Raw genomic sequence first — 22,729 nt, 5'->3', positions numbered from 1 at the left:
TTTAACAAAATAAATATTTCTAAGAGAATTATAAATAAATAAAAAAGTTGTAGAAGGACATAAGGAAAACCATTTGCTTAAACAAAGCTAAAAGTATACGTATCCATTAAAAAACATATATCTATGGAACAATGATTAGCCTACTTTCTTGTTTGCCTCTATTTATGGAGAAATATTCATTCATTGATGATTTATTTAAAGTTAAACTCACACTTTGAGTTCATTTTTTTGTCTCATAATTTATGGCTTCATAGCTCAGCATAATGATTTAAGAATATAAATATTAATTTCTCCCAGTTAAGAGTTTTTAATAGGGTAAAAATTTCTATTAGAGAACCATGTAATGACAAATATAGAAGTAAAGTTGTTAATTGTGCCAATTGAGCTTTACTAAACAGTAATCTGAGTCCCCACTAAAAAGTAAGAGATTCTAACTCCCATTAGTTCTTCAATTAGCGATGTAATTCTTACCTTTAACAAGTAGCTCTTTATTCACCCTCTCCCTTTCTATTTTGTAAGTATTAACTTCAAATTTCAAATTTTCGATGAGAATGAAAAAGGGAACATTGGAGGGAAACCTCATTTGCATATCAAATTCTGAGTTAACTAATTAAAATCTGTATTAGTAGGTGTAATTAGCCATGTCCAGTTAATAGAACGAGCTATATTTATAATTATAAAGTGGTTTTATATATACAATTATCTCTATTTATTTTATTTTTTCAGACAAAAGAATACCCAGCTTCATGTAAAATTAAAATAAACATTTATTGCTCCAACATCCATTTACGAAATGTTTCTTAAATAGGACAACATATTTAAAGGATTAATTTACTACATGTTTGGGGCATCCAAAATAATTACTACATGTTTAGGTGATAACATTGATTATTTTGAACGCGGATATAAGTTGACAGAACATAAAGTAAATTTTTACAGGATGAACATGCGTATTCAGAAACAAACATGCATGTATTTGCATTGAACTTCTTATTATGATGTGACTTTGAATCTACTCTACTTTTTAGATGTTTATTTTATAGTAAAAATTAACATATAATTAAAATTCTACGGAGTAAACTTTTGAAGAAAAAACTGCTAAATCCAATCATGTAATGAATTATAGTTGTAGCTTACTTTAACAATTAAATCGAAACAAGATTTCAGTAATGATGGCTATTTTTCATATACTTATTATCATGATAAATTGATAATATATATGGTTTGGAGAGGACAAGATTCATCTTACGTAAAATAAAATTTAAAATAGCATATATCTTTTGTTCGATTTTAATTCACTAATTTTAGTAACGAATACACTATCAATTTTCAAAAATAGTAAAATATAAAATATTAATAAATATTCTTAAAGTATTCAGGACAACAAAGTTAAGGAAGAAAATTTTCGGTCGCATGAGTCATACATACGAAATTTTTAAATAACTCTATAAATTCTTATATTTAGATAAATTTTTAGAAGAATAAAGCCTTTTTTTTAATAATTAACCACCAATTGTGTTTAGATTTTTGGTTAAGAAAATAAAAAAGTATATATATAATAAAAGTAAAATATTTATTATTTTAGAAACATAAACTATCAACTAGTTTGAAAATTAACTGCGTGTTAAATTATTTATTCTGTAAATATTTTTCCTCAATAAAAAACCATTTCTTTTTTTTTTAAATCGTAACTAACAAAAATATTGATTAGATATTTTTAACTTACATTTTTAAGCAGTACTTTTAAAACATTCGTTACTAAAGTTTTGAGTATATTTTCTATAATTTTTTTTCAGTCCAAATTTAGTTGGAACTTCAAACGCATATGACAAACAGAAAGTCGAATCAATCAATGAACTCACCCTTTTCTACCGAATATTGTAAAAAAATTTAATGAGTAATATAATATAATTATATTTGAAAAAGAAAAAGCTGCTAAAAAAACTTATATAAAAAGTACTGATACAGAAGAACTTGTTCGGTTGCCTATATTTGAACGATGGATGAACATACCTAAACCTTTCATAACAAAAACATTTACATAAAATACACTGATTTGAGGGATTAAGAAAAGCTCATATGTTATAGAAAAATCGAAGTTAATCTAACATAACCAAACATAAAAACCCCACTACTACTGTACTATCAAACAAAAGCACTGGATAAGATGTTCAATGAAATCAATTATTTTTTATTCATCTGATACAGTCTATGTTTTATATAATTTATTCATTGCAAGCACTTAGAAAGATGTTATTATCCGTTTATCATTAACCCAAAGACAAGTCTTATAATAAAAAAACAAAATAGTTGATCTCATCAGTTGGGAAAATCACTCTCTTCATATAATTAATAGTTTGAACTTCCAACTTCTCCTAGTTAAATTTGTTTATAGTAGATGGAGAATATTCAATGCTTACTTCCGATGATTGATGATGATTATTTGGTGGTTTTGGTAAACAATGTGTATTAATAAACACATATTCCACTTAATACTTTTAAAACCACGAAACCAAAAGCTTTGTCACGACTCATTTTTCAGCGTGTCACAGACAAGTGGAGGCACTTTAAAGGCGTGAACATGCTCCAAGGCTAAAAGTTCTCATATTATTAATCATCATCATACATTAATTCCCTTCTTCTTGTTTTGGAACCTTGGTCAATGATTGGCATGTTTACGTAACACTTTTCATTTAACTAGAATCCCATTATTATTGAGACCATGATTTCTCCTTTGAAAATTCACACATCGATCGATTAAAAGCCTCATTGTTTTCCATGCTTTATTTTTCAGTTCATGTTTACTTCATCCAATTATAACATAAGACGAAGTAGATAATAGTTTACTTGTTACAAAATTTTTTTGAAAGCTTATGATTAGAAGCGAAATTATCTTCAATTATGGGTAAAGAGTCTTTTATACACACATACACTTTTAGTAAGTTGACAAAATTATTTTTTCTAAATAAAAATATTATTAAAATAATAATTTTTAATATGTTAAAGTAACAAATAAATTAAAAATACTTAAGTGATGCTACTTAATGTAAGACAAAGAGTACATTGGAAATGCTCACGAAGAATGATCAAATGCATTCAATGATAAAAAAGAGTTTTACAATTGTGTCCATATAGCAAAGTACTCAAACTTAACCTATGAAAAAACTATTATAGCTTCAGAGATGATCCATACATTCTCAAGCAAAAAATGCACGTAATCTTGATAATAATGAAGTTAAGCAAATAGACCTCTGAGCATTTCATATTCCATTAAGAGTGACGACAACTGTACGCGATGTAGGATAATCCCGATGCTCACACAGCCATATACCCTTCACCATAATGAAAAGTTATATTATATTAATAATTTTGAAGCTATTATAATCCAGCCTCAAAGAAATTCGATTAGAAAAGTGTTGAGATGGATGAAAATAGTACATCTTGAAAATTTTATATTGTTTAAGGTATGTTAGAAGAAGTCTCACATCGCCTGGAATGAACAAGGGAGTAAGTGAACAAGTCTATATAATAGACCTAAGTCCATGGTATCAAGGCATTCTAGTCAGAAATATTTTAAGCTTGTATCTGACTTTTTTTATATTCTTGTATTAGAGTGTTGTGAGGTTGACTTTAAGCTTATATTTGACTTTTTTTATACTCTTGTATTAGAGTGTTGTGAGGTTTAGTTTAGTTACTTGCTTTGGAGAGTGTAGGTGTAATTGGGATAAGGGAGAGTGTGTTAGGTACCAGAGTAACCGAGTAATATTACACAGCTAAAATAGAGATGAGAAAAGAGGAACTGAAACTCAATAATTTTACGTGGAAAACTCTTAACAGATAAGGGAAAAATCACAGGTAAGATCAGAGAAATATTTTTATTAAGTGAAAGAAATATTACAATTTTTTTTCTCCAATTTACAAGGAGAGAATAATGACACTCTCTCTTGAAAAATAGGAAAAACTCACTCACTAAGAGAACCTCACAGAAGAATACTATTTTATCTCTCTGTATTTTTCTCTCTATGTATTTTTTCTACTCACTATGAAATTATACTCGATTGTGTTGGATGATGGGATGCATAAAACTGACGGAGGATGCAAGTATTTATAGGCAAGGATTGTTCCAGTGCCTTTAGATGCCACCGAACAACATGCATAATTTTTTCTTCAATATGAGCTGGATGTACATGCACCTAATCCATAGCCCACTTCATAGCTTCCTTTCATTTACTTCTTCCACCGAAAACAAAACCAACAATATTGACTATACAAAGTCAACAAAAGTGGCTTTACATGTTCACAATCTCCCACTTAAAGTCATTTTTGTGATCTTTCAAAACTTTCTCTTCTTGCCAGTTCCATGTTGCTTACGTTTCCAATTGGCCAGAGGAGGATCTAATCCATGTAAACTTATTTGCATTGATTGGCTTCGTCATCACATCTGCTAGATTATCTTTCGTGTGAATCTTCTGCAAGTCTATAGTACTGTCTTCTACTACTTCTCTGACAAAGTGGTATTGTACCCCTATGTGCTTTGTCCTGAAATGAAAGGCTGGATTTTTTGCAATATGCAAGGCACTCTGACTGTCACAATACACCGTAATCTTTGGTTGCTTGTGCTCGAGTTCTTCCAATAACCTTTGTATCCAAATTGTTTTTTTTGCATGCATGAGTCGATGCCATGTATTATGCTTCTGTAGTAGATAAAGCTACAACAGATTGTAATTTAGATAATCAGCTTACTACTCCTCCTGCAAGTGTAAACACATAGCACGTAGTAGATTTTCTTTTATCAAGATCACCTGCAAAATCAGAATCAACATATCCTTTGACAATAAACTTTGATCCTCCAAAATATAATACAGCACTAGAGGTTCGTTTAACATATCTCAGGATTCTCTTTACAGCATTCCAATGTTCTTTACCAAGATCTGCCATGAACCGATTGACCATACCAATTGCCTTTATCTTCAATTTCCATAGAGAGAAGTTACTCCCATTGAATTTCTCAATTTCAAATTTCGCCGCCATTTTTTTTAACTAAACCGGTTTACACAATTTTACCGTAAATAGTACAGTATACGTGAACAATATTGTATATTTTTACCTCGCACTAGAATAATTCCAGTATACGTTAACAATCACTGCAAAAGTATACAACCACACCGTGAATAGTAATCATGAATAGTACCGCAGCGTCAACAACCAGTGGATGATTCTCCAACAACAAGGAATTAATCTTTTCTGATGTGGAAGATCAGACTAAGCTGCAACCACAGAGCATACTAAGAATATACTACCGAACCATCGGCTCTGATACCACTGTTAGGTACCAGAGTAACTGAGTAATATCACACAGCTAAAATAGAGATGAGAAAAGAGGAACTGAAGCTCAATAATTTTACGTGGAAAACCCTCAACAGATAAAGGAAAAATCACTGGCAAGATCAGAGAAATATTTTTACTAAGTGAAAGAAATATTATAATTTTTTTTCTCCAATTTACAAGGAGAGAACAATGACACTCTCTCTTGAAAAATAGGAAAAACTCACTCACTAAGAGAACCTCACAGAAGGATACTATTTTATCTCTCTGTATTTTTCTCTTTATGTATTTTTTTCTACTCACTATGAAATTACACTCGATTTTGTTGGATGATGGGATGCATAAAACTGACGAAGGATGCAAGTATTTATAGGCAAGAATTGTTCCAGTGCCTTCAAATGCCACCGAACAACATGCATCATTTTTTCTTCAATATGAGCTGGATGTACATGCACCTAATCCATAGCCCACTTCATAGCTTCCTTTCATTTACTTCTTCCACCCAAAACAAAACCAACAATATTGACTATACAAAGTCAACAAAAGTAACTTTACATGTTCACAGAGTGTAGGTGTATTAGAGTGTTATATTGTAGTTTTTTCTCCAGTTTTTAGAGTTTTTCGGTTTGTTTTTAGAGTTCTCCGGTTTTTAGAATTTTCATCTTGTGTGATTGTCTTTATCTTATTTTTCTGTTAGAAGGGTAATTCTCAAAGGATAAATGTATTTTTCTTCTTTTCCCAACAAAAAGGAAAAAAAAAAAGAAGAAAAGTTATCAGTAATGATCTTGACCAAGAACATTTTGAATAAATCATAAAAAAATTATTATTACCTGCCATGTCCCCATGTTAAATTTTCCATTTGTAATCGGTATCCTGAAAACACAATAATCAGTAGATTGATAATGTATATTTTGATAGCATGATAAATCAATCTGTAATATATATCATATATATATGAAGTATCTCACAAGAGTGCACAACCAAACATTGGAACCTGGAATCATGTATATGTGCAAGTTCAGATTAAAAATATTTAAGAAAACCATAACATATCATCGAATTAGTTAGATATCCCTTGATTTGATTTGGCCTATCAAAATTCAAAAACTAACCTTCGATAGTATGCTTCCAAGGTGCAGACGGCCCCTGCAAAACATGGAAATTTCATGTCTCGTAAGATTGTAATAGAACATTAATATAAGTTGATATATTGCAAGTACCAAATCAGACTTTATATCTAACCTCAGGAACTATCCGATTGAGGAACGTTTCTGTGTCATCTCGAACATCATAGTCACAATTCTCATTGATGGTCAGAGAAGCACTTGTGTGATGCACTATATATTTTTCGTTAGAAGTTCATTCTATGCAGCCAAAATTGAATATAATTATGATTTGGAGACCCAGTTTACATAAATATACTTACAGAACAGATGGGCTAGGCCACACTTGAATCCAGACAATTCTTGCCCAATTTCTTTCACTATCTGAACAAATGGTTATTCGATTTAATAATAATAATAATAAAATCAATGCATTTACGATAATGTAAAAACATAGAACCCCCATAAATTTATACATGCACCACCATATAGGATACACAGACTATTGATATTGTTTAAAAGAGCAAGACCGTTGATATTGTTTAAAAAAGAGTAAGCATAAAACTAAGATAAATCTAAATACTACTTCAATCAACTTTTCAAAGCCTTTTTTATTTTGTGGTTATCAAATATGGCTCTACTAACTTATTGTTTTTAAAGAATAAGTTATAAGATCATATTACTAAATATAGCCTAAAACAACAAAATTTAGGTACAGTTCTTAATAAATTTCTAACGATATATTTTAATTAAAATTAAAATTTTAATTTGATAATCCACAGTAACTTTAAATGTAGAGATTTTATTATAATGGAATTATAATTTTGATAAAAAAAAAACCAAAAAAATATGTAAAAAATTATACTTGTGTTTTAGAAAAATATTAAGAGTTGATGTTAAGTAATTAATTTTTTTTATATATAAACAAAAATTTAATATATATAGTAAAATATAAAAGTGTAATAAACAATATATTTATAACAAAAAATTACCACCTCCAAATGTTTAAATTTCATCTTAAAGATTAAAAATAACACAGTTACTAAGTTTTATCCTTAAAATAATAAGATGAATCTTTCAACTTTACCTGTTCTCTTTCCTAACTGTGGATTAAAAGCAAGAAATTAACAATAAAATGCTTCGTAATTTGCTAATTAATTTATTTTTCTTACTGATAAGTTACTATTTAGTTGGAGGGACAAAAAGGCTTTAGTCCGACAAATAATTGTACTTACAGAGATTGTTTTACAAAGAAGGAAGGAACATAATGATAATTGATATAAGCTGAGTAGTTCACTTACCTTAGAAGTGATGAGATGACAGCCACGTTTATGGGGAGGCAAAGTTATTGTCTTCTGGGTCCACTTAGGAGCATACACCTTGGCCGAGGAACTGTGGTCGTTTATGGTTGCTGGGTTCGTGTGCTGTTGTGACTTCACACAAACCCCAACCTTGGCTTGTAAAGACACTGAGGACACTTGCATTTGCATGTTTAAAGCATGAAATTAGATATAAGTGCTTCCACCGAGTTGAGTGAACAAAAATAAATGGAGTCAATTAAGTACACTCATTCAACCATGAAATCAAAACCATGTTTGGGGGAATCTTTCATGTATACCACACCCGTAGGTTGTGGTTCTGTGCTATCACAAGCAAGTGCAATCTTGACCGCTCATAGGTACAAGATTTCTTGCTTCTCACCAACGGTCATGGTTCATTGACATCAGAGCTATATATATAATTATGTTTGGGAACATAAAAGAAGGATAATTTCGTTATTTTTATATTATAAAAGTTATATAACATTTATATAAACAAAAACGGTAAGAAGCAATTATGCTTAATATATATTTTGTTATATTTAAATCTTAAACAGTAATTTTTCATTTTAAAATGAGAAAATAGGGAAAGAAATTTTAAAAGGCTCAATTAAATATAAATTTTTTAAAATTTACGCTAATATGAGAAAATTTTGCTTTTTTTTAAAATTATCTCTAATATAATGTTTTTCAATAATTAAACAAGTATTGAAATAAAGCATATAGTCTGAAAAAAAAGAAAAATTGCCTTCGTTGTAGACTATTAGAATCACACTTGAAGCTCGTGTTGTTTATTCTTACGAAATGGATAGTTATTCTTCTTTCTCGTATAACCTCTGTCTTCAATTCATGATCCTTTTACAATACACATTTTTTTTATGTTTATATTAAACTAAATCAAAATTTTCCTATTTAATTAATTATGTAATCTAAGTTTTTTATTTAGTCTTCAAATTTCTTCTAATTGATATTAAACATAATGAATTAATATTGAAATAAAATTTATTAATTAATTTTTACAAAATTAAAATGTCAAACATCTGAACATTTTATATTTAATTTATAATTTTTAACAGTCAATGAAATATTTTTTATTTCGTAATCTTATAAATGTTTTTAAAATTTATATTCGATCTTATGTAAATATTCATACAATAAATAAAATACTTAATAATTGGACATTAAATTAAAATGATGTTGAAGTAATCTTATTATATATTTATTTTTATTTTTTTTCAATCTTTCATCGATATCTATATTAATAATAACTTAATAGTAGAAACATAGCAACAGATGTTTATAAATTTTCTCAAGAAAATGGAAAAATTTGGATAATGTACGGAGGAATTAACCAACCATGGCAGCAACGATTCCTTTCTCTCTCTTTAGGTACCGTACCTTCCATTTTAGCTCAATCAGAATTCAATATTTCCTCTCTTGAATTTGGCTTTGAATTCGATTGCAGAAACTGTTCCACATTCAGATTAGCTACACCTTTCGCTCTCAATCCCTCCACCTTTAATCTTCTTCTTCCTCATCAACCGCCCAGGTTTCAATTTCTTTTGTTGCTTTTCTGTTTGCTTAAACATTTTTTTGTTCAATTCTTTTTCTGTTGTGAAGAATGTTAAAGTTCTCTTTTTTATGACATTAGCAAATAGCAATGCATGAAAAGAAAAAGAGGGAGTTTTAGGTTTTGCACAAAATTAAGGAGATGGACAGGGTCGTGAAATAACTTTCTATACAATGATCCGTGATTTCTGTTGTTATGTTTGTTCTCAGTTAGAGCCAGTTGAGGTCGGTGCAACGCCTGTAATGAATAGGAAATTTGCCATTGACTGAACATCTTTCTTGCCACTTCAAAACTTTCTATATCCAATCGGCCTGTCAGTAATGTTTTAGCACTGGAGCTGTTTTAGTCTTTGTAATTATTTGTGAAAATATGAAATGGAAATTAAAAAAATAATGTTTTCTCAAACTGAACCTTTAATTGTCCTGAACCAAATGTGTTGTTGATTTGGGGAGTGATTTTTATCACTCTTAAATGTCTATTGCCACTCCTATTTAAATTTATTTAAATAAGAGTGCGAATAGACATGACTGGCAATAGACACCCCTGTTGATTTGAACCATACATGTTTGATTTCTTACACAAGAATGTGTTGTATCTTGCCCACGCAAGTATTTTTTTTGAGCCATATGCTGTTTGCTTGGATTTTCAGGTTCTCTGTAATACTTCTGTTCGGGGTTAGTAGTAGCTATCCTGTGATATTGGACTTGTTGTCTATGGACGTATTTTGACATTTTGCTTACTTGTTACAGGACCAGGTTGGTTTTTAGTAGTAGTGCTACAAACAATGAAGAGGCTGCTGCAGCAAAAGCAGCTGCTGTTAATTTTGATAGTGAAGCTCCTACAATGTAACTGCCCTTCAATTTCTAGTATCAGTTTTTTCTCATCATGGTTTTTCCCTGTTCATTGAAGTATAATTATACTGTCATGATTATTGATTAAATTTATACAAGGGAGCACGAATCTCATTGCAAGAACATTGCTCCTTCCATCTCCCTCTAAGAATGATGTTCAAGATAGAGTTGATTCTAAATTTAAAGGATTTGCTGCTCTCTAAGGATTTTGAATCTCAATTATGTATGGTTTCCCTCACAAACTGTGACAGTCAATTTGAATTTCAGGGACTGATACATATAATCAGTGAAGTATTGCTGGAATTCTTTTGGCTCCATACTATATAAGATGTATATTTATTGATAATTATAGACATGCTGACACACACATGCACCGACACCGGCAATATTATTTCTTAATCATTTTAATGTGTTTCTTTTCTTTGTTTGTGTAATTCTGTCTCCTCTATTTTTTTTTTCCAGATTTGATAAGATCATAAAAAAGGAAATCCCATCAAGCATTGTATACGAAGATGAAAAGGTTCTAGCATTTCGAGATATTAATCCACAGGCTCCAGTTCATGTTCTAGTCATTCCTAAATTTAGAGATGGATTAACACAACTTGGCAAGGTCACTAATCACCCCTTTTTATTTTTATGTGTACACTAGCAAAATTTTTAGATGATTCTTTTTCTGTTTAGTGATTCATTTGGTTTGTCCCCACTCTGGCTACTGACATCATGAAAAAGAACATGGATTTATATAATAACAAAGTGATGATTGGAGAAAAACAATATTTTCTCATGAAGATTAGTTTACTTAAATTGTATGGACCATGAAGATGGTTAAATGAAGACATTCAAATCGAAGAGAAGAAGCATCATTGAGAATGATAATATATAATTTGTAAGTGATGCCACTAAGGTAACAGAAGTCTTGATGAATGGAAGTGCAGTAATCTCACATGCTTTACTAAGAGGAAAACTAACAAGAATTTATATAGAAAAAGCAATTAATGATTTTAGCTGCTCTGATATGTTTGATCCAAGGCACAAAATGTTGGTTTTATATTTGTGATGTGTCTCATCCATAATCTGCAGATTACAACATTATTTCCTTTTCTGTCTCATGCTACTCTAAGTTAAATATACATTCACATTATATAAAAAAATGTACTTTCAGATTTTAAAAACTTCTTGATTATCAAACTTTATTTATATTATTTTCAAGCCAGTTATCAGATTTTTGGTTTCCTTTGACCTTTGAGTTATTTGGATGTCTCATTAGATAGCAACATTACATCGGGGCTTTTTTGTGATCTGATGGTTCAAAAGATCTTTAAGTGTTTATATTCCAAAAAGGATGATGATTTTTCTTTAAGACCACCCCACCCAGTCTAGGATACCTTTCAATCTCTCTCTTTCACAGGCTGAAGGTAGACATGGGGAAATATTGGGTCAACTTCTCTATGCTGCTAAAATTGTGGCTGAAAAAGAAGGTATACTTGATGGATTCCGTGTCGTCATCAACAATGGTCCCAGTGCCTGTAAGTTTGTTTCTTCTCAACAATCTATCCGAGTCTTTTTCACTTGCTTATTATGGTGCCCCTATCGCCAATCTTCCTATTCTCATACTTTATTTTTATTAGGTCAATCTGTGTACCATCTACACTTGCATGTACTAGGTGGAAGACAGATGAATTGGCCACCAGGTTGAAGTTGAAAGTTAATTCTTGTTAAACTTATTGGCTTCAACACCTTATATTTACCATTTTCCCATTTTATTACTGCCCATTTTCTGATGAATATCTCATGTATAACTTTTCAATAATTGTAATATGGAGACCTACATATAAATAATCTAGCTACAAGGGATCGTTCAGTTTGGTTTTATGATTATCCGTAGGAGCTTTTCTTAATTGAATAGAGGGTGAAATGCTCGTGTTACAAAGAAAACCTAAATGGAGCAGAATATCTGGTCATCTTGCCTCTGAATACTATTTCAACTCTTTTGGTGATTTCATGCTTAATAATACAATAGGTGATTATCTATACTATTTTATTGATCATTTAGTTATGTCAAGAATATAGTTATTAATTTCATTGACAGTGTTATTTATATTAGAATGAATATTACTCTTTCTCTAAGATATATATATATATATATATATATATATATATATATATATATATATATCTTGCATCTGTTGTTAAAACAACTTGACCTAGTTTGTTTTTACATAAAAAAATCCTGCAAATATATAATATGTAGCATTTATTTTTTATTTAAATATTGGAAATAAAGAAAATTTAATTTAGTACAATTTATTAACAAAAGTGTAATGGATTCATGTTTATATTATATTATATTATTTGCAAAAAACAAAGTTTTGAATAACTTTAAAATTACACTGATGTGATTTTAAATTTAGTTACTTTAAAATATTATATGAACAATAAAAAAAAATTGGGATTATTTTAGCACATGTGCTTGTGTTTGAAGATAGCATTTAATATTTGAACAGTGAAATATTAAACAATTTGGCGTTGTGAGATTAAATCAAGTTTCTTTAGAACTATTGTTACGAAAATAACCAAAAATAGTTTTATCAAACTATCTTGCATGGGATGGTAACCAATAACTTAGCAAGGGGTTAGAATATGCAGTCTTGTGCATCAGATTCTCCTGCAATATCGTACGACTATTTTTTAACGGACAAAAAGTGAAAATCCCCGTGTTTATACGAAGGCAAGCCTGAATCAACCAAGCCCAACTTTGTCTACCAAGGGGCAAAAGTATAACTAATATATACAGTAATACAAATTCGAGAACATGAGTATTGATTGACCAAAAAAGACAGAACATGAGTACTGAGCATCAAGTGTAGATTAATTAATAACTTGAATTACCAAATATATATAACATAGATAGAGGGATAGCAGACATAGAATAGAACTAAGAGCTCAAAACCAAACTCAAACTCAAGCATCACACTAATGTTGAATTGCATTTGCCTAATACCTCAATGAGCAAATAAGCCAGGTCCATATGTACACGAGATTGTATCAACAAGAAGAGGAAACTGTAAAAAGGCAAACAATGTTGCTGGTATACAAGCAACAAAGGTAATTGGAATGACAATCCATGCCAATTGATGGCCAAGTACAATGAAAAATGTTGCACCAAAAGCTATGAGCATTGTAATGATGGAGAAGAAAAGGGTTGCAATGCCAACACTCAACCTTTTAGGCAGTGACACAAGGAAATCCTCCTGTGCATATCTTGAGGTGAGTATGGACAAAAACATCAGCGCCGATATTACCGAGGAGAACAATGCAAGAGCATCTGAGAGAGCAAAAACTTTGAAGGGTACAGTATGCATTAAAATAGGATACCCATTATTATTGTTGTTCCCACCTGGAACAGTAAAGATAGCTGCAAACATCACAGTGGTAATGAGTGTTGCAACTAGCATGCATGATGAAGCAGTGTTCTTCAGCCACTTTTCTCCTTCTTTGGCCAACCCTTTGTGTTCCTCAGTAAATAACATTTGAGGTGTCTTACCTTTGGAATCATTAATCTCCTTGAAAAGAGGCTGTATGATCTTTTCCACCTCCTGCAAAGTCAAGAAATAAAATGTTTCAAAACAACCTTAAATTCTCAATTTCAAACTAAACTGAGAAACTGACAACAGAATAAAGATTGAACAATGACCTTGAACCACAATAATTCCCTTTGCATCTGCAGTGCTGCACCGGATACAACATGAAGTTGATCTGAAGGGGCCAATTTTCCAGCTAAATGCAATATGTTGTGATTGTTATTGTCTCTGTAGGAAGTTATCAGATCCTTTTGTGCCCCTATGTCATAAATCAGTTTAAATACTTTTTCCTGACGATACATCACTGCAATGTGGAAAAGGCTTCTTTTTTGGCTGTCAACTTTCTTACGTAGATCTGGATATGACTCAAGAAGCTCATTTACAATCTCAGGGATTCCAAATTCAGCAGCAATAAATAGGGGTCGTGACAAAGGGCTTCTAATTAAGTCTCCTTGCTGTATTTCTTTTGAAGACACTATTTCTTTCCAAAGACGTTGAACTAACTCTAAAGCCTGTGAATTCAATATTCTTTTCTTCTGAACTGCTTCAAATCCTGGCACTGTAAGTAAAGCAAGTTAGTTCAAGACGCAAACAACTTTAGTGAGGCCATCAAGTTGAAGCATACCAAGATATTTGACAGCCCACCAAAGTCCAGTCAACAATAGATTATCTGCACCTTCAATCCAATAGATTATTGAATAATTAGTTACATTATAAATAACCTTATTCATAGACATAATGGAGATACAATAGCTCATTTTAGTTGAATATTTGAATAATTCTGCCCTTGGGAATGTAATTTGATAAGCATTTTCACATTGACCACTACAAATCCATTCCTTAACTCTTATTTCTTTTTAAAATCTGAATTATGAAAAGAATTCATCACAAATTGTGCAAACCACTTCAATGATTTATCATGTGTGAGAAAGATTCATGATGAAAAGCTTGCTGTGAATGTGGAAGCTCATTGCTTTATGGATGTTGCACCTAGTACTTACCAGCAGACAAATATTTAACATACCTTGAAAGGTTGAAGGCACCTGGGATTGGAAGTTGCTAGCCTGGCATCTGTAATCTTTTGTTAGTTTGACTTGAATCCCTTCAAAAAAGAATTTCAACATGTCATTCCTTTAACAAAACTCAGCTTTATTTTGTACTCAATGAATCCCTTCAAGAATAAACTACAACTTAATGTAGAGTGCTGGAATTATAAATATATTGAGCATAAGATTGAACCAAACAATCTGTCTGTATAAGGACTCTATAAAAATGACATTTTAAAACACAAGGTAACATAAGATGAGTGATACCTACATGGATAGATGCATCTTTCCCATATTCCTAGTTGAATGCCACTGGTAAATGATGACGGTTTTCTTGCCAACACGTGCAGGGCTGTCTCCCCATTCAAACCATGATAAGTTGCTAATAGTGGTTGACGCTCAAGTATATGTAAGGCAAAATCTGAGAAGCAAAGATTCATGGAGAAATTATCACAATTGCAATGTTTTTTAAATGGACTCTTAATTCATTTCTTGAACTTACCATATAAATCTGTAGATATAGCAGCAATTAATAGGCTAAAGTAGTCTTCTGTATTTAGATCCTCATGATTGGTCACTGAATAGAGATACCAAACCATGTCCTTTTGACCCAGTAATGTAGCTATATAAAGTGGTGTCACCCCTTCACTACCTCGTATTCCAGGTAAGTTTCTATTCTTTTCCACCATCAGCTTTGCTATCTTGGTAACCCCTGATATTGCAGCAAAACAAAGTGCAGTATTGTTATCTTTGTCTTGAATTTCCAAGTCCTTACTTCGCATTCTTTTGATCAGTTCCTCCACAAATTTGATGTGTTTAGCACCAGCAGAAATATGAAGAGCTGTTTCCCACCCTCTTGAAATCCTGGCACGCTCTGCGCCAGGATGCAAATTTAGGAACACATTAGCCTTGTCCCAATCACCTCTCATTGCAGCTCTATATAAGGGCAAGTACAGGTGAAGATTTGCTGGTATTTTATCTCCTGTCATGCAAGCATTATATATCAGTACACATTTTCACTACTGACTATATTCTACACTAGGACCTAGAATCGAGGCAATGATCATGTAGTAACAAATGTTTGAAGAATGTACGATCAACATATTAAACTTACCAAAAACAGGAAATGAACTCGAGCGGGGTCCTGAAAAGTTAATGTGTTCAAGATCCAATTGATCACCTGCGTGAAGAGGTGGAATTGCAGAAGTACTTGACGGAGGAACCAGTTGATATATTGACACAGCACGTTCCATCGCATGGGCTGGAATAGAAGATGAGAGATTTATTGGGGAAGGGGCCACATCTTCTAACAGAAGTGGTTTTGAACCGTAGCATTGACAGATTTGGCTTTCTGATGGATTACATTGATGGTTGATGAACTGAACAGAGCATGTGTCACATCCAGTGATTTCGCCATTATTTTTGGGTGGAAATACCTTCTGAATACTTGGAGTTCGTTCAAACTTTTTACTTGAGACTTGCATTGTCATGATCTTCCTCTGTATCCAGATAAGCTAGATAGTTAACACAAATGATATGAAATAATATCACAATAACGCTTATTTTCCTTCATTACAAACAATGGTATATTATTTCTTAACAGATGTAAGTGTGCCAACTATTCGGGTAAAGTGAGCAAGAAATAGTTGAACTTGAAGCAAAATTAAGAACACAACTGCAAAAAGAAAATTCATGAATGGATAAGCAAATTATTAATATTCATAGTTTATACCTCTCAAATCAATTCACAAATTAAAAATGAATTCTAAAAAGCTTAGCATGGAATGATTCAATTCATAACACATGGAAGTGATCAATAACCAGAGACACTAGCAATGGGACTACACCCGACATTTTTGCTTCCTTCTATAGCCATTTAGCATATGTTTGCTTTGGGAAGGTCAAAATGGAATTTTAAGGGAGTTAAAAGGGGTTTCCTCATGTTGCTTAGTGAAGAAGGTGCTAAATTGTTTTGCTTGGACAGGTTATAATACAATATCACTTCATTTTGATCTCATGTTAGTTATGAAAATAATAAGGGTGGATGTAAAATATAACTCCATGTTCATTCCATGCTTTTTTCTCATATTTCCAGTCAATTATTTGAACTCCGAAAATTCAACCAATCCCGGCTTTACATGGAAGTAGCTATAATTGGAAAATAACACCAAAAATTATAATCCTTATCCAATGACTGAACTGTTGCTTTAATGCAGAGAATGAACCATATTTAAATCATTAAAATGCATTAGTAATTATGGCAACAATGTATGCGCGATATACTATGTACAAAGAGGATTTAAGAAACTTACATGGCCAAATATCACAACGAAAAATCTTTGACCTGGGAATTCTGAAGTTGCCAAAGACCGTTGCAACTTGTAAGGACCCTGAGTGTGGAATTAAGAGGTGTCCCTTCAATGCAAGTACTTAACAGAGCACAGAGAGATTATATAGAAAGAAAGAAACAGAACAGAGGGGGGATTTAAGTGGTGGATGAAAATGTACAATTTTGATTTCAAGCATATGGGATATGAGAAATTACATTTGCGTTTAAATTACGCTCTTTGTTGAAAAAGTATCCTCTGGGATCATGTTGATGAGGATTGTGGTGGTTTTAGTGAGCAAAGAGAAGATTCTAGGCCCTTCAAGAGTAGCATGCAAGTGCAAATGAATTGATAGTGCATGGAAACTTTTTCATGCACAGGAAAAAGTACAATCAGTGGACCATTACGTCATATTAATCTTTACATTAATTACTCTTTTACAATTTAACTATCCATCAGTTTTAATCTTTAAAATTACGAAAAATAATTTATAACTCAAAAAAGTATTAATATATTAGAATGAGTTTATACTAAAGCAACTGATTTTTCATAATTTTAGTAATATTTTATAATTTCAAGAATTTAATTAATGAGCATCTATAATTTTAAAAATTAAAATAGCTAGTTTTTTTTTTTATCATTTCATGTATTTAAATTTTTTATCCAATTTAAGAATTAAAATGATAAACTCTTGATAATTTCAAATTTTAATTTTAATGACTTTTAAAAATTAAATTAGTAAATGCTTTGTAATTTTAAAGATTAAAATAACTGTATTACTCAAAATAAATGATTGGTCAGAGTCCAAAATTGAAACGAATGACAGCGTGCAAGAAGGGGTAGGGGGAGAACGGAGTCAAAGTCAACAGCGCGTGGCAGGACATTCTCATCTTTCTATTTCTATTTTTATTATATAATTTTTTATACAAAAATAGTGTAATTATGTTAATTTCTCATAAGAAAAGCTCATACATTTTTTTGTTTTATTTAATATACATTACTTTTTGATAAAATTATTTTTGAAATAATTAATTTTACAATGATATTTTTCTAAATAAGTAAGGTTAAAATTAATTTATGTTTGATAATAATATTTTAAAAATAAATCAAAAAATTTTATTTTGAATGATAAAGTAAATTATTTTTAAAATGTAAATATAGATATAATCTGTGAATTTCATTGGAGATCAACTCTTTAATAAAAATGGTAAAAGTATTTTCCACTTTAAATTTAAGCAACCCGAAGTTCTCTGCGGCAACCTAGCGTTAGTTTAACGCCAAATGCTGGCCTACACGTTAGAAGACCATAATTGACCAACAATAAAAAGTTTTCTTAATTAAAATAATACAATTTTAAAAATTATTCACCAAAATAAAATAAAAAAGTAGAATACAATTTAGTTCATAAAATTATTTCAAGAATTAATATGTAATTTAATGATTATTAGTTAATTTCATTGGTCTTTAATGCCAATGTAGAGTAGAACTTAAATAGAATAAAATAAAAGAGAATAAATTATATTTATGTTTTATTATTTAGATATTTTATGATTTAGCAAAATAAAATTTCTATTTTGTAATTTGACAAGTGAAAGGAACGATAAAATAAATATATATAATATTGTGATTCTATATTATTGTTATTATAAAAAATATATGTTTCAATTAATTTATAGGTCACAATTCATTGTGATTAGATGATAAATTTGAAAATTAGACCAATTAATAATTTATTATAAAACATAAAATTAATTAATTCAATAATTATTTTAAACATATTTATTAATTAAATTAAATTTATAAAAATAAATAAATTTTTTAAAAAGAAAAAAATAAATTCAAGTTGTCAACTATACAAATTCTTGTAAATAAGAAATAATAACATATTTTTTTAACACATTTCGTATGATTGATTGTACTCATCTTATAAATTATTTTTAAGAAAATCATGATAATTTTCAAAAATTACTTTAATATTTTAAAAAATTAATCAATAAAAAAATTGTACTTAGAGCATATTTAAAAAAAGTGTATTATTGTCATATTTTTTGTTGTAAATACTACAAGACACTGTGTAGGCTTATATGTGGCATATATTTACCATAGAATGGGTGGTCATCTCGAGCTTATAAGGGGAAAAAAAAGTTAAAAAGAGATCAACTTCTAATTACAGATTATTTTATTCGTTTATTTCAATAGTTAAAATAATAATAATAATAATAATAATAATAATAATAATAAAAGACAAGCTGTGTGCCCTTCATAGCTTAGTAAAACTGATTACATATCTTGGCCAAATAGTTTAATCCCATATATGCACCTATACTATCTCCATATTCATGGAATTCACATCCTTCGTTTATTTTATTGCGACATTGTTAAGGTGACAAAACAAGCTCACACAAGCAAATGAAGTCATTCATTAATTGAAATATTGTTCACAAAATTATGCTTAAGACTTCAAAATTAAAGTCTTTTATTCAATTCTAGGTTTAGTAGCACTTGGATGAGCCAACGTTGTGTTAGGTACATAAATCAATAAATAAAGGCCCAAGAAGCATACTTTTGCAAATTGCCAATTTGAAATTGACATTGCCACACGTTGACCACGAAACCAGAAGAATCGGAGTAGGTTAAATTAAAGTGGAAGTGAAAAATCATAGAACATAAAGACATGGAAATCTTAAAATTCCTAGTAACAATCTTGCTTTGTTTCACACAAATTGACTTGAATATAAATATTGACTTACCGTAAGTTAAAAAGGGATGAGTGGTATGTGGAAGGCAAGAGAACATATAGTTATTGCTCACACAACAATGGGGTGCGATAAACTCATTAGATTGGCTTTTCAGAATTTCAGCAGAAGAAACTTTCATGGCACTGCTGAAAGAAGATCAAATTGGAGGGGTCTTATTGAGAAAGAATTAGAAAGTGGAATAATCCCTAAAGAAAATGAGTCAGTTTGCATATACAGGGTTCCACCAAACATGTTGAGGGTCGATTCCAAAGCCTACGTACCCAACAACATCTCAATAGGCCCTTACCATCACGGAGCAACGCACTTGCAAGACATGGAAATCCTGAAAAAGAGGTTTTGTAATCGCCTCTTCAATCCAAATGGTCTAAATGGAGCCAAATTAGACGAGGCTTTCAAGTTTCTTGAGGAGCAAGAAGCCAACATTCGAAAATGTTACATGGGTGAAATCAAACACAACAGTGATGAGTTTCTCCATATGATGCTAATTGATGCCTCTTTCATCATTCAGCTCTTGAGGGATTTATCACACAACCAGTTCAAACAAGTCCCTTCCCTCAGTAGATGGATGCTACCCACCATTCGCCGCGAATTGATAATGCTTGAAAATCAGCTTCCACTCTTTGTTTTGAACAAATTGTTTGAGCTCACAAATAACTCTCGTCCTGATCAACCATCCACGAATCTGAATGATCTTGCCTTTAGATTCTTCTACCGTTTGCTTCAATCAGACTCGAGCCATATTCCAGAATGTTACCAAGCTTACAAGTTTGAAATAGAGCACGTGCTTGATCTTCTTAGGTACAACATTAGACCCCCCAATGTTAAAGGGGAAGAAGTGTCAAGAGGAATTCAGAAGCAAATGATTCATTCTGCTACAGAACTGAAGGATGCTGGTGTGAAAATCAAAGTTGATGAGGACCGCGAATTGCTTGATATAACCTTTGGAAGGAAGTGGGGAGTATTAACGAGGGAACTAACAATCCCTCGTGTGCACATAAGCGATCATAGAGGGACAGTGTTTCGTAACATAGTAGCATTTGAAAAGTGCCACAAAAGATGCAACCCTGATGTAACAACCTACTTGTTTTTCTTCAACAGACTCATCAACTCAGCAAATGATGTGGCTCTTCTTCATGGTAAAGGGATTCTTCATCACTCTTTAGGCAATGATGAAAGAGTGGCTGATCTAATAAATGACATTGCCAAAGAAATAACTCCTGATATGAATGAGTCATACTTGTACAAAGTGGTGAACGAGGCAAACAAGTACTTTGATACTATGTATGGAAGAACAAGAGCTTCAATTGTGCGTAACTATTTGACTAGTTGGACTGTTGGAATCTCAACCGTTGGTGCCCTTTTGGCCCTTTACTTCACATTCATTCAGACAATTTGTGGATTTGCTGATGCGTTAAAGGCTTTGGAGGATAAAAAGTTCAGTGCTATCTTCAGAAAGGCTTTGATTCTGCCATTTCGTGACACTGTCTCTGCAGTTTTTGATACAGATGAAGAAACATGATTCTAATTGCGGATACCACTTTAGGAACCTTCTTGATTTATGCATTATGATTTGAAGCTAAAGCTTGTTTTTGTTACACGAGGGAAGTTTGAATTCACATCTATGTGATCGATATACATATTGTCAAGCCTTCCTCGATTTGTGTACTGTTCTCTTTGTTAAGAAAATCCATATCTTCATTTTTTTTTATGCTAAGTTTGCTTGAGAGGAAGGGCCGGAGAGATTTTAATGAAATATAAATTTTAATTAGAATATTTTTTTAAATTAAAATGTTAGCTTATAAACATTGAGCTTTTACTAATAATATGATATATTGTATCAATAATTTCGTTTAGTATAAACCCTATATATATATATATATATATATATATATATACTATGATAATATTATTATTGTTACTCCCCTTCATTTTATTAACGCTTTGGTCATCTTTTCATCATCAAACAATTTTAGTTTAATAAATAAGAATTAAGTTATAAGATTTAGATTTAATATTTGATTAACTAACAACAACAAAAAATTTAAACTAAAATTATAAAAATAAAATGTAGTTTTGATTTTTAAAATTTCAAAACTTAAAGTAACAGCCACACGTGGTCTTAATTTTTTTTTTTTCCTTTTGAAACTCAACTTTTCTATCCACTTTCTCTTTATTTTCACTTTATCTAAATAAAAAAGAAATAATTAGAGCCCTAAATTAAAGGATAACAAAATAATTTGTCAAATTAAAAACATACTATGAATATATTCATCTCAAATATAATTTTTAATGCATTTTAATATATATATATATATATATATATATATATATATATATATATATATATATATATATATATATCGGTGCGGACTCTTTCTTCTTATATGTCTTTTTTGAGTGACCTGAGCGACCGAGCTCGCTTCGTTCGCTACCTTCTCTCCCGCCATCTCCCTCTCCCCGAGCCATAACTTCTCTGTTCTCTGAGTCTGGCTCTAGTGAGTCTGTTCCAATGGAGTACAATTCTATTGAAATAGCCTTTCTTAGCTATAATAGCACTAGCAAGTCTGAAACCACTGATCAGAAATTACATGAATAGAGATGTCTCTACTGCTTTCGAGTAGCCCGCATGAGAGATCCCTGACCAAGGGCAAGGGAGTGTTCCTTGGCAGCCCCAGCCCCAACCCTTAGGCTTAGGTACAACCTTACCGGTGCTTTCTTCGTGAGTTTTTCTTTCTATTTTTTTTATAGAAGTTTATTCTCGATATATATATATATATATATATATATATATATATATATATATATTCTGAAGTGAAGAATTACATAAATATTTTTCAATATTAGCAAA

The 22,729-nt window shown here is 30.9% G+C and overlaps 4 protein-coding genes across 8 annotated transcripts; 2 read left to right on the top strand and 2 right to left on the bottom strand.

The window, feature by feature from the left end:
- Positions 1-2,904: 2,904 nt before the first annotated feature.
- LOC113852404 (UPF0047 protein YjbQ-like) lies at positions 2,905-8,039 on the bottom strand. 3 transcript variants are annotated; one of them, XM_027482632.1, is made up of 6 exons: positions 7,730-8,039; positions 6,752-6,812; positions 6,568-6,662; positions 6,438-6,471; positions 6,156-6,198; positions 2,905-6,057 (listed from the first exon to the last, which is right to left on the bottom strand). In XM_027482632.1, the coding sequence occupies exons 1-6, from the start codon at positions 7,916-7,918 to the stop codon at positions 6,003-6,005; spliced, it is 477 nt and encodes a 158-aa protein (XP_027338433.1). In that variant the 5' UTR covers positions 7,919-8,039; the 3' UTR covers positions 2,905-6,002. The 3 variants fall into 3 exon arrangements, with proteins under 3 accessions (XP_027338433.1, XP_027338432.1, XP_027338434.1); XM_027482631.1 differs by having other exon boundaries at positions 3,073-3,332; positions 7,730-8,038; XM_027482633.1 differs by having other exon boundaries at positions 3,083-4,751; positions 7,730-8,038.
- A 993-nt stretch (positions 8,040-9,032) lies between these two features.
- Positions 9,033-12,246, top strand: LOC113852415 (14 kDa zinc-binding protein-like). Of its 2 annotated transcripts, none has more exons than XM_027482646.1 (6): positions 9,033-9,136; positions 9,213-9,296; positions 10,067-10,162; positions 10,631-10,778; positions 11,577-11,694; positions 11,797-12,246. In XM_027482646.1, the coding sequence occupies exons 1-6, from the start codon at positions 9,105-9,107 to the stop codon at positions 11,862-11,864; spliced, it is 546 nt and encodes a 181-aa protein (XP_027338447.1). In that variant the 5' UTR covers positions 9,033-9,104; the 3' UTR covers positions 11,865-12,246. The 2 variants fall into 2 exon arrangements, with proteins under 2 accessions (XP_027338447.1, XP_027338448.1); XM_027482647.1 differs by having other exon boundaries at positions 10,073-10,162; positions 11,797-12,189.
- An 804-nt stretch (positions 12,247-13,050) lies between these two features.
- Positions 13,051-17,217, bottom strand: LOC113852481 (ankyrin repeat-containing protein At5g02620-like). Of its 2 annotated transcripts, none has more exons than XM_027482771.1 (7): positions 17,108-17,217; positions 15,910-16,294; positions 15,298-15,777; positions 15,067-15,216; positions 14,774-14,851; positions 13,863-14,308; positions 13,051-13,764 (listed from the first exon to the last, which is right to left on the bottom strand). In XM_027482771.1, exons 2-7 carry the CDS (start codon positions 16,283-16,285, stop codon positions 13,171-13,173), a joined length of 2,124 nt encoding a protein of 707 aa, XP_027338572.1. In that variant the 5' UTR covers positions 16,286-16,294; positions 17,108-17,217; the 3' UTR covers positions 13,051-13,170. The 2 variants fall into 2 exon arrangements, with proteins under 2 accessions (XP_027338572.1, XP_027338571.1); XM_027482770.1 differs by lacking the exon at positions 17,108-17,217 and adding an exon at positions 14,375-14,425 and having other exon boundaries at positions 15,910-16,372.
- Positions 17,218-20,356: 3,139 nt separating this feature from the next.
- Positions 20,357-21,400, top strand: LOC113852311 (UPF0481 protein At3g47200-like). Its single transcript, XM_027482544.1, has one exon. It carries the CDS (start codon positions 20,357-20,359, stop codon positions 21,398-21,400), a length of 1,044 nt encoding a protein of 347 aa, XP_027338345.1.
- The last annotated feature ends 1,329 nt before the right edge of the window (positions 21,401-22,729 follow it).

The sequence above is a fragment of the Abrus precatorius genome, unplaced genomic scaffold (assembly GCF_003935025.1).
Source record: "Abrus precatorius isolate BTA unplaced genomic scaffold, Abrus_2018 Scaffold10, whole genome shotgun sequence".
In the NCBI taxonomy this organism is placed as follows: Eukaryota; Viridiplantae; Streptophyta; class Magnoliopsida; order Fabales; family Fabaceae; genus Abrus; species Abrus precatorius.
This window is presented reverse-complemented; position numbering and strand designations above follow the sequence as displayed.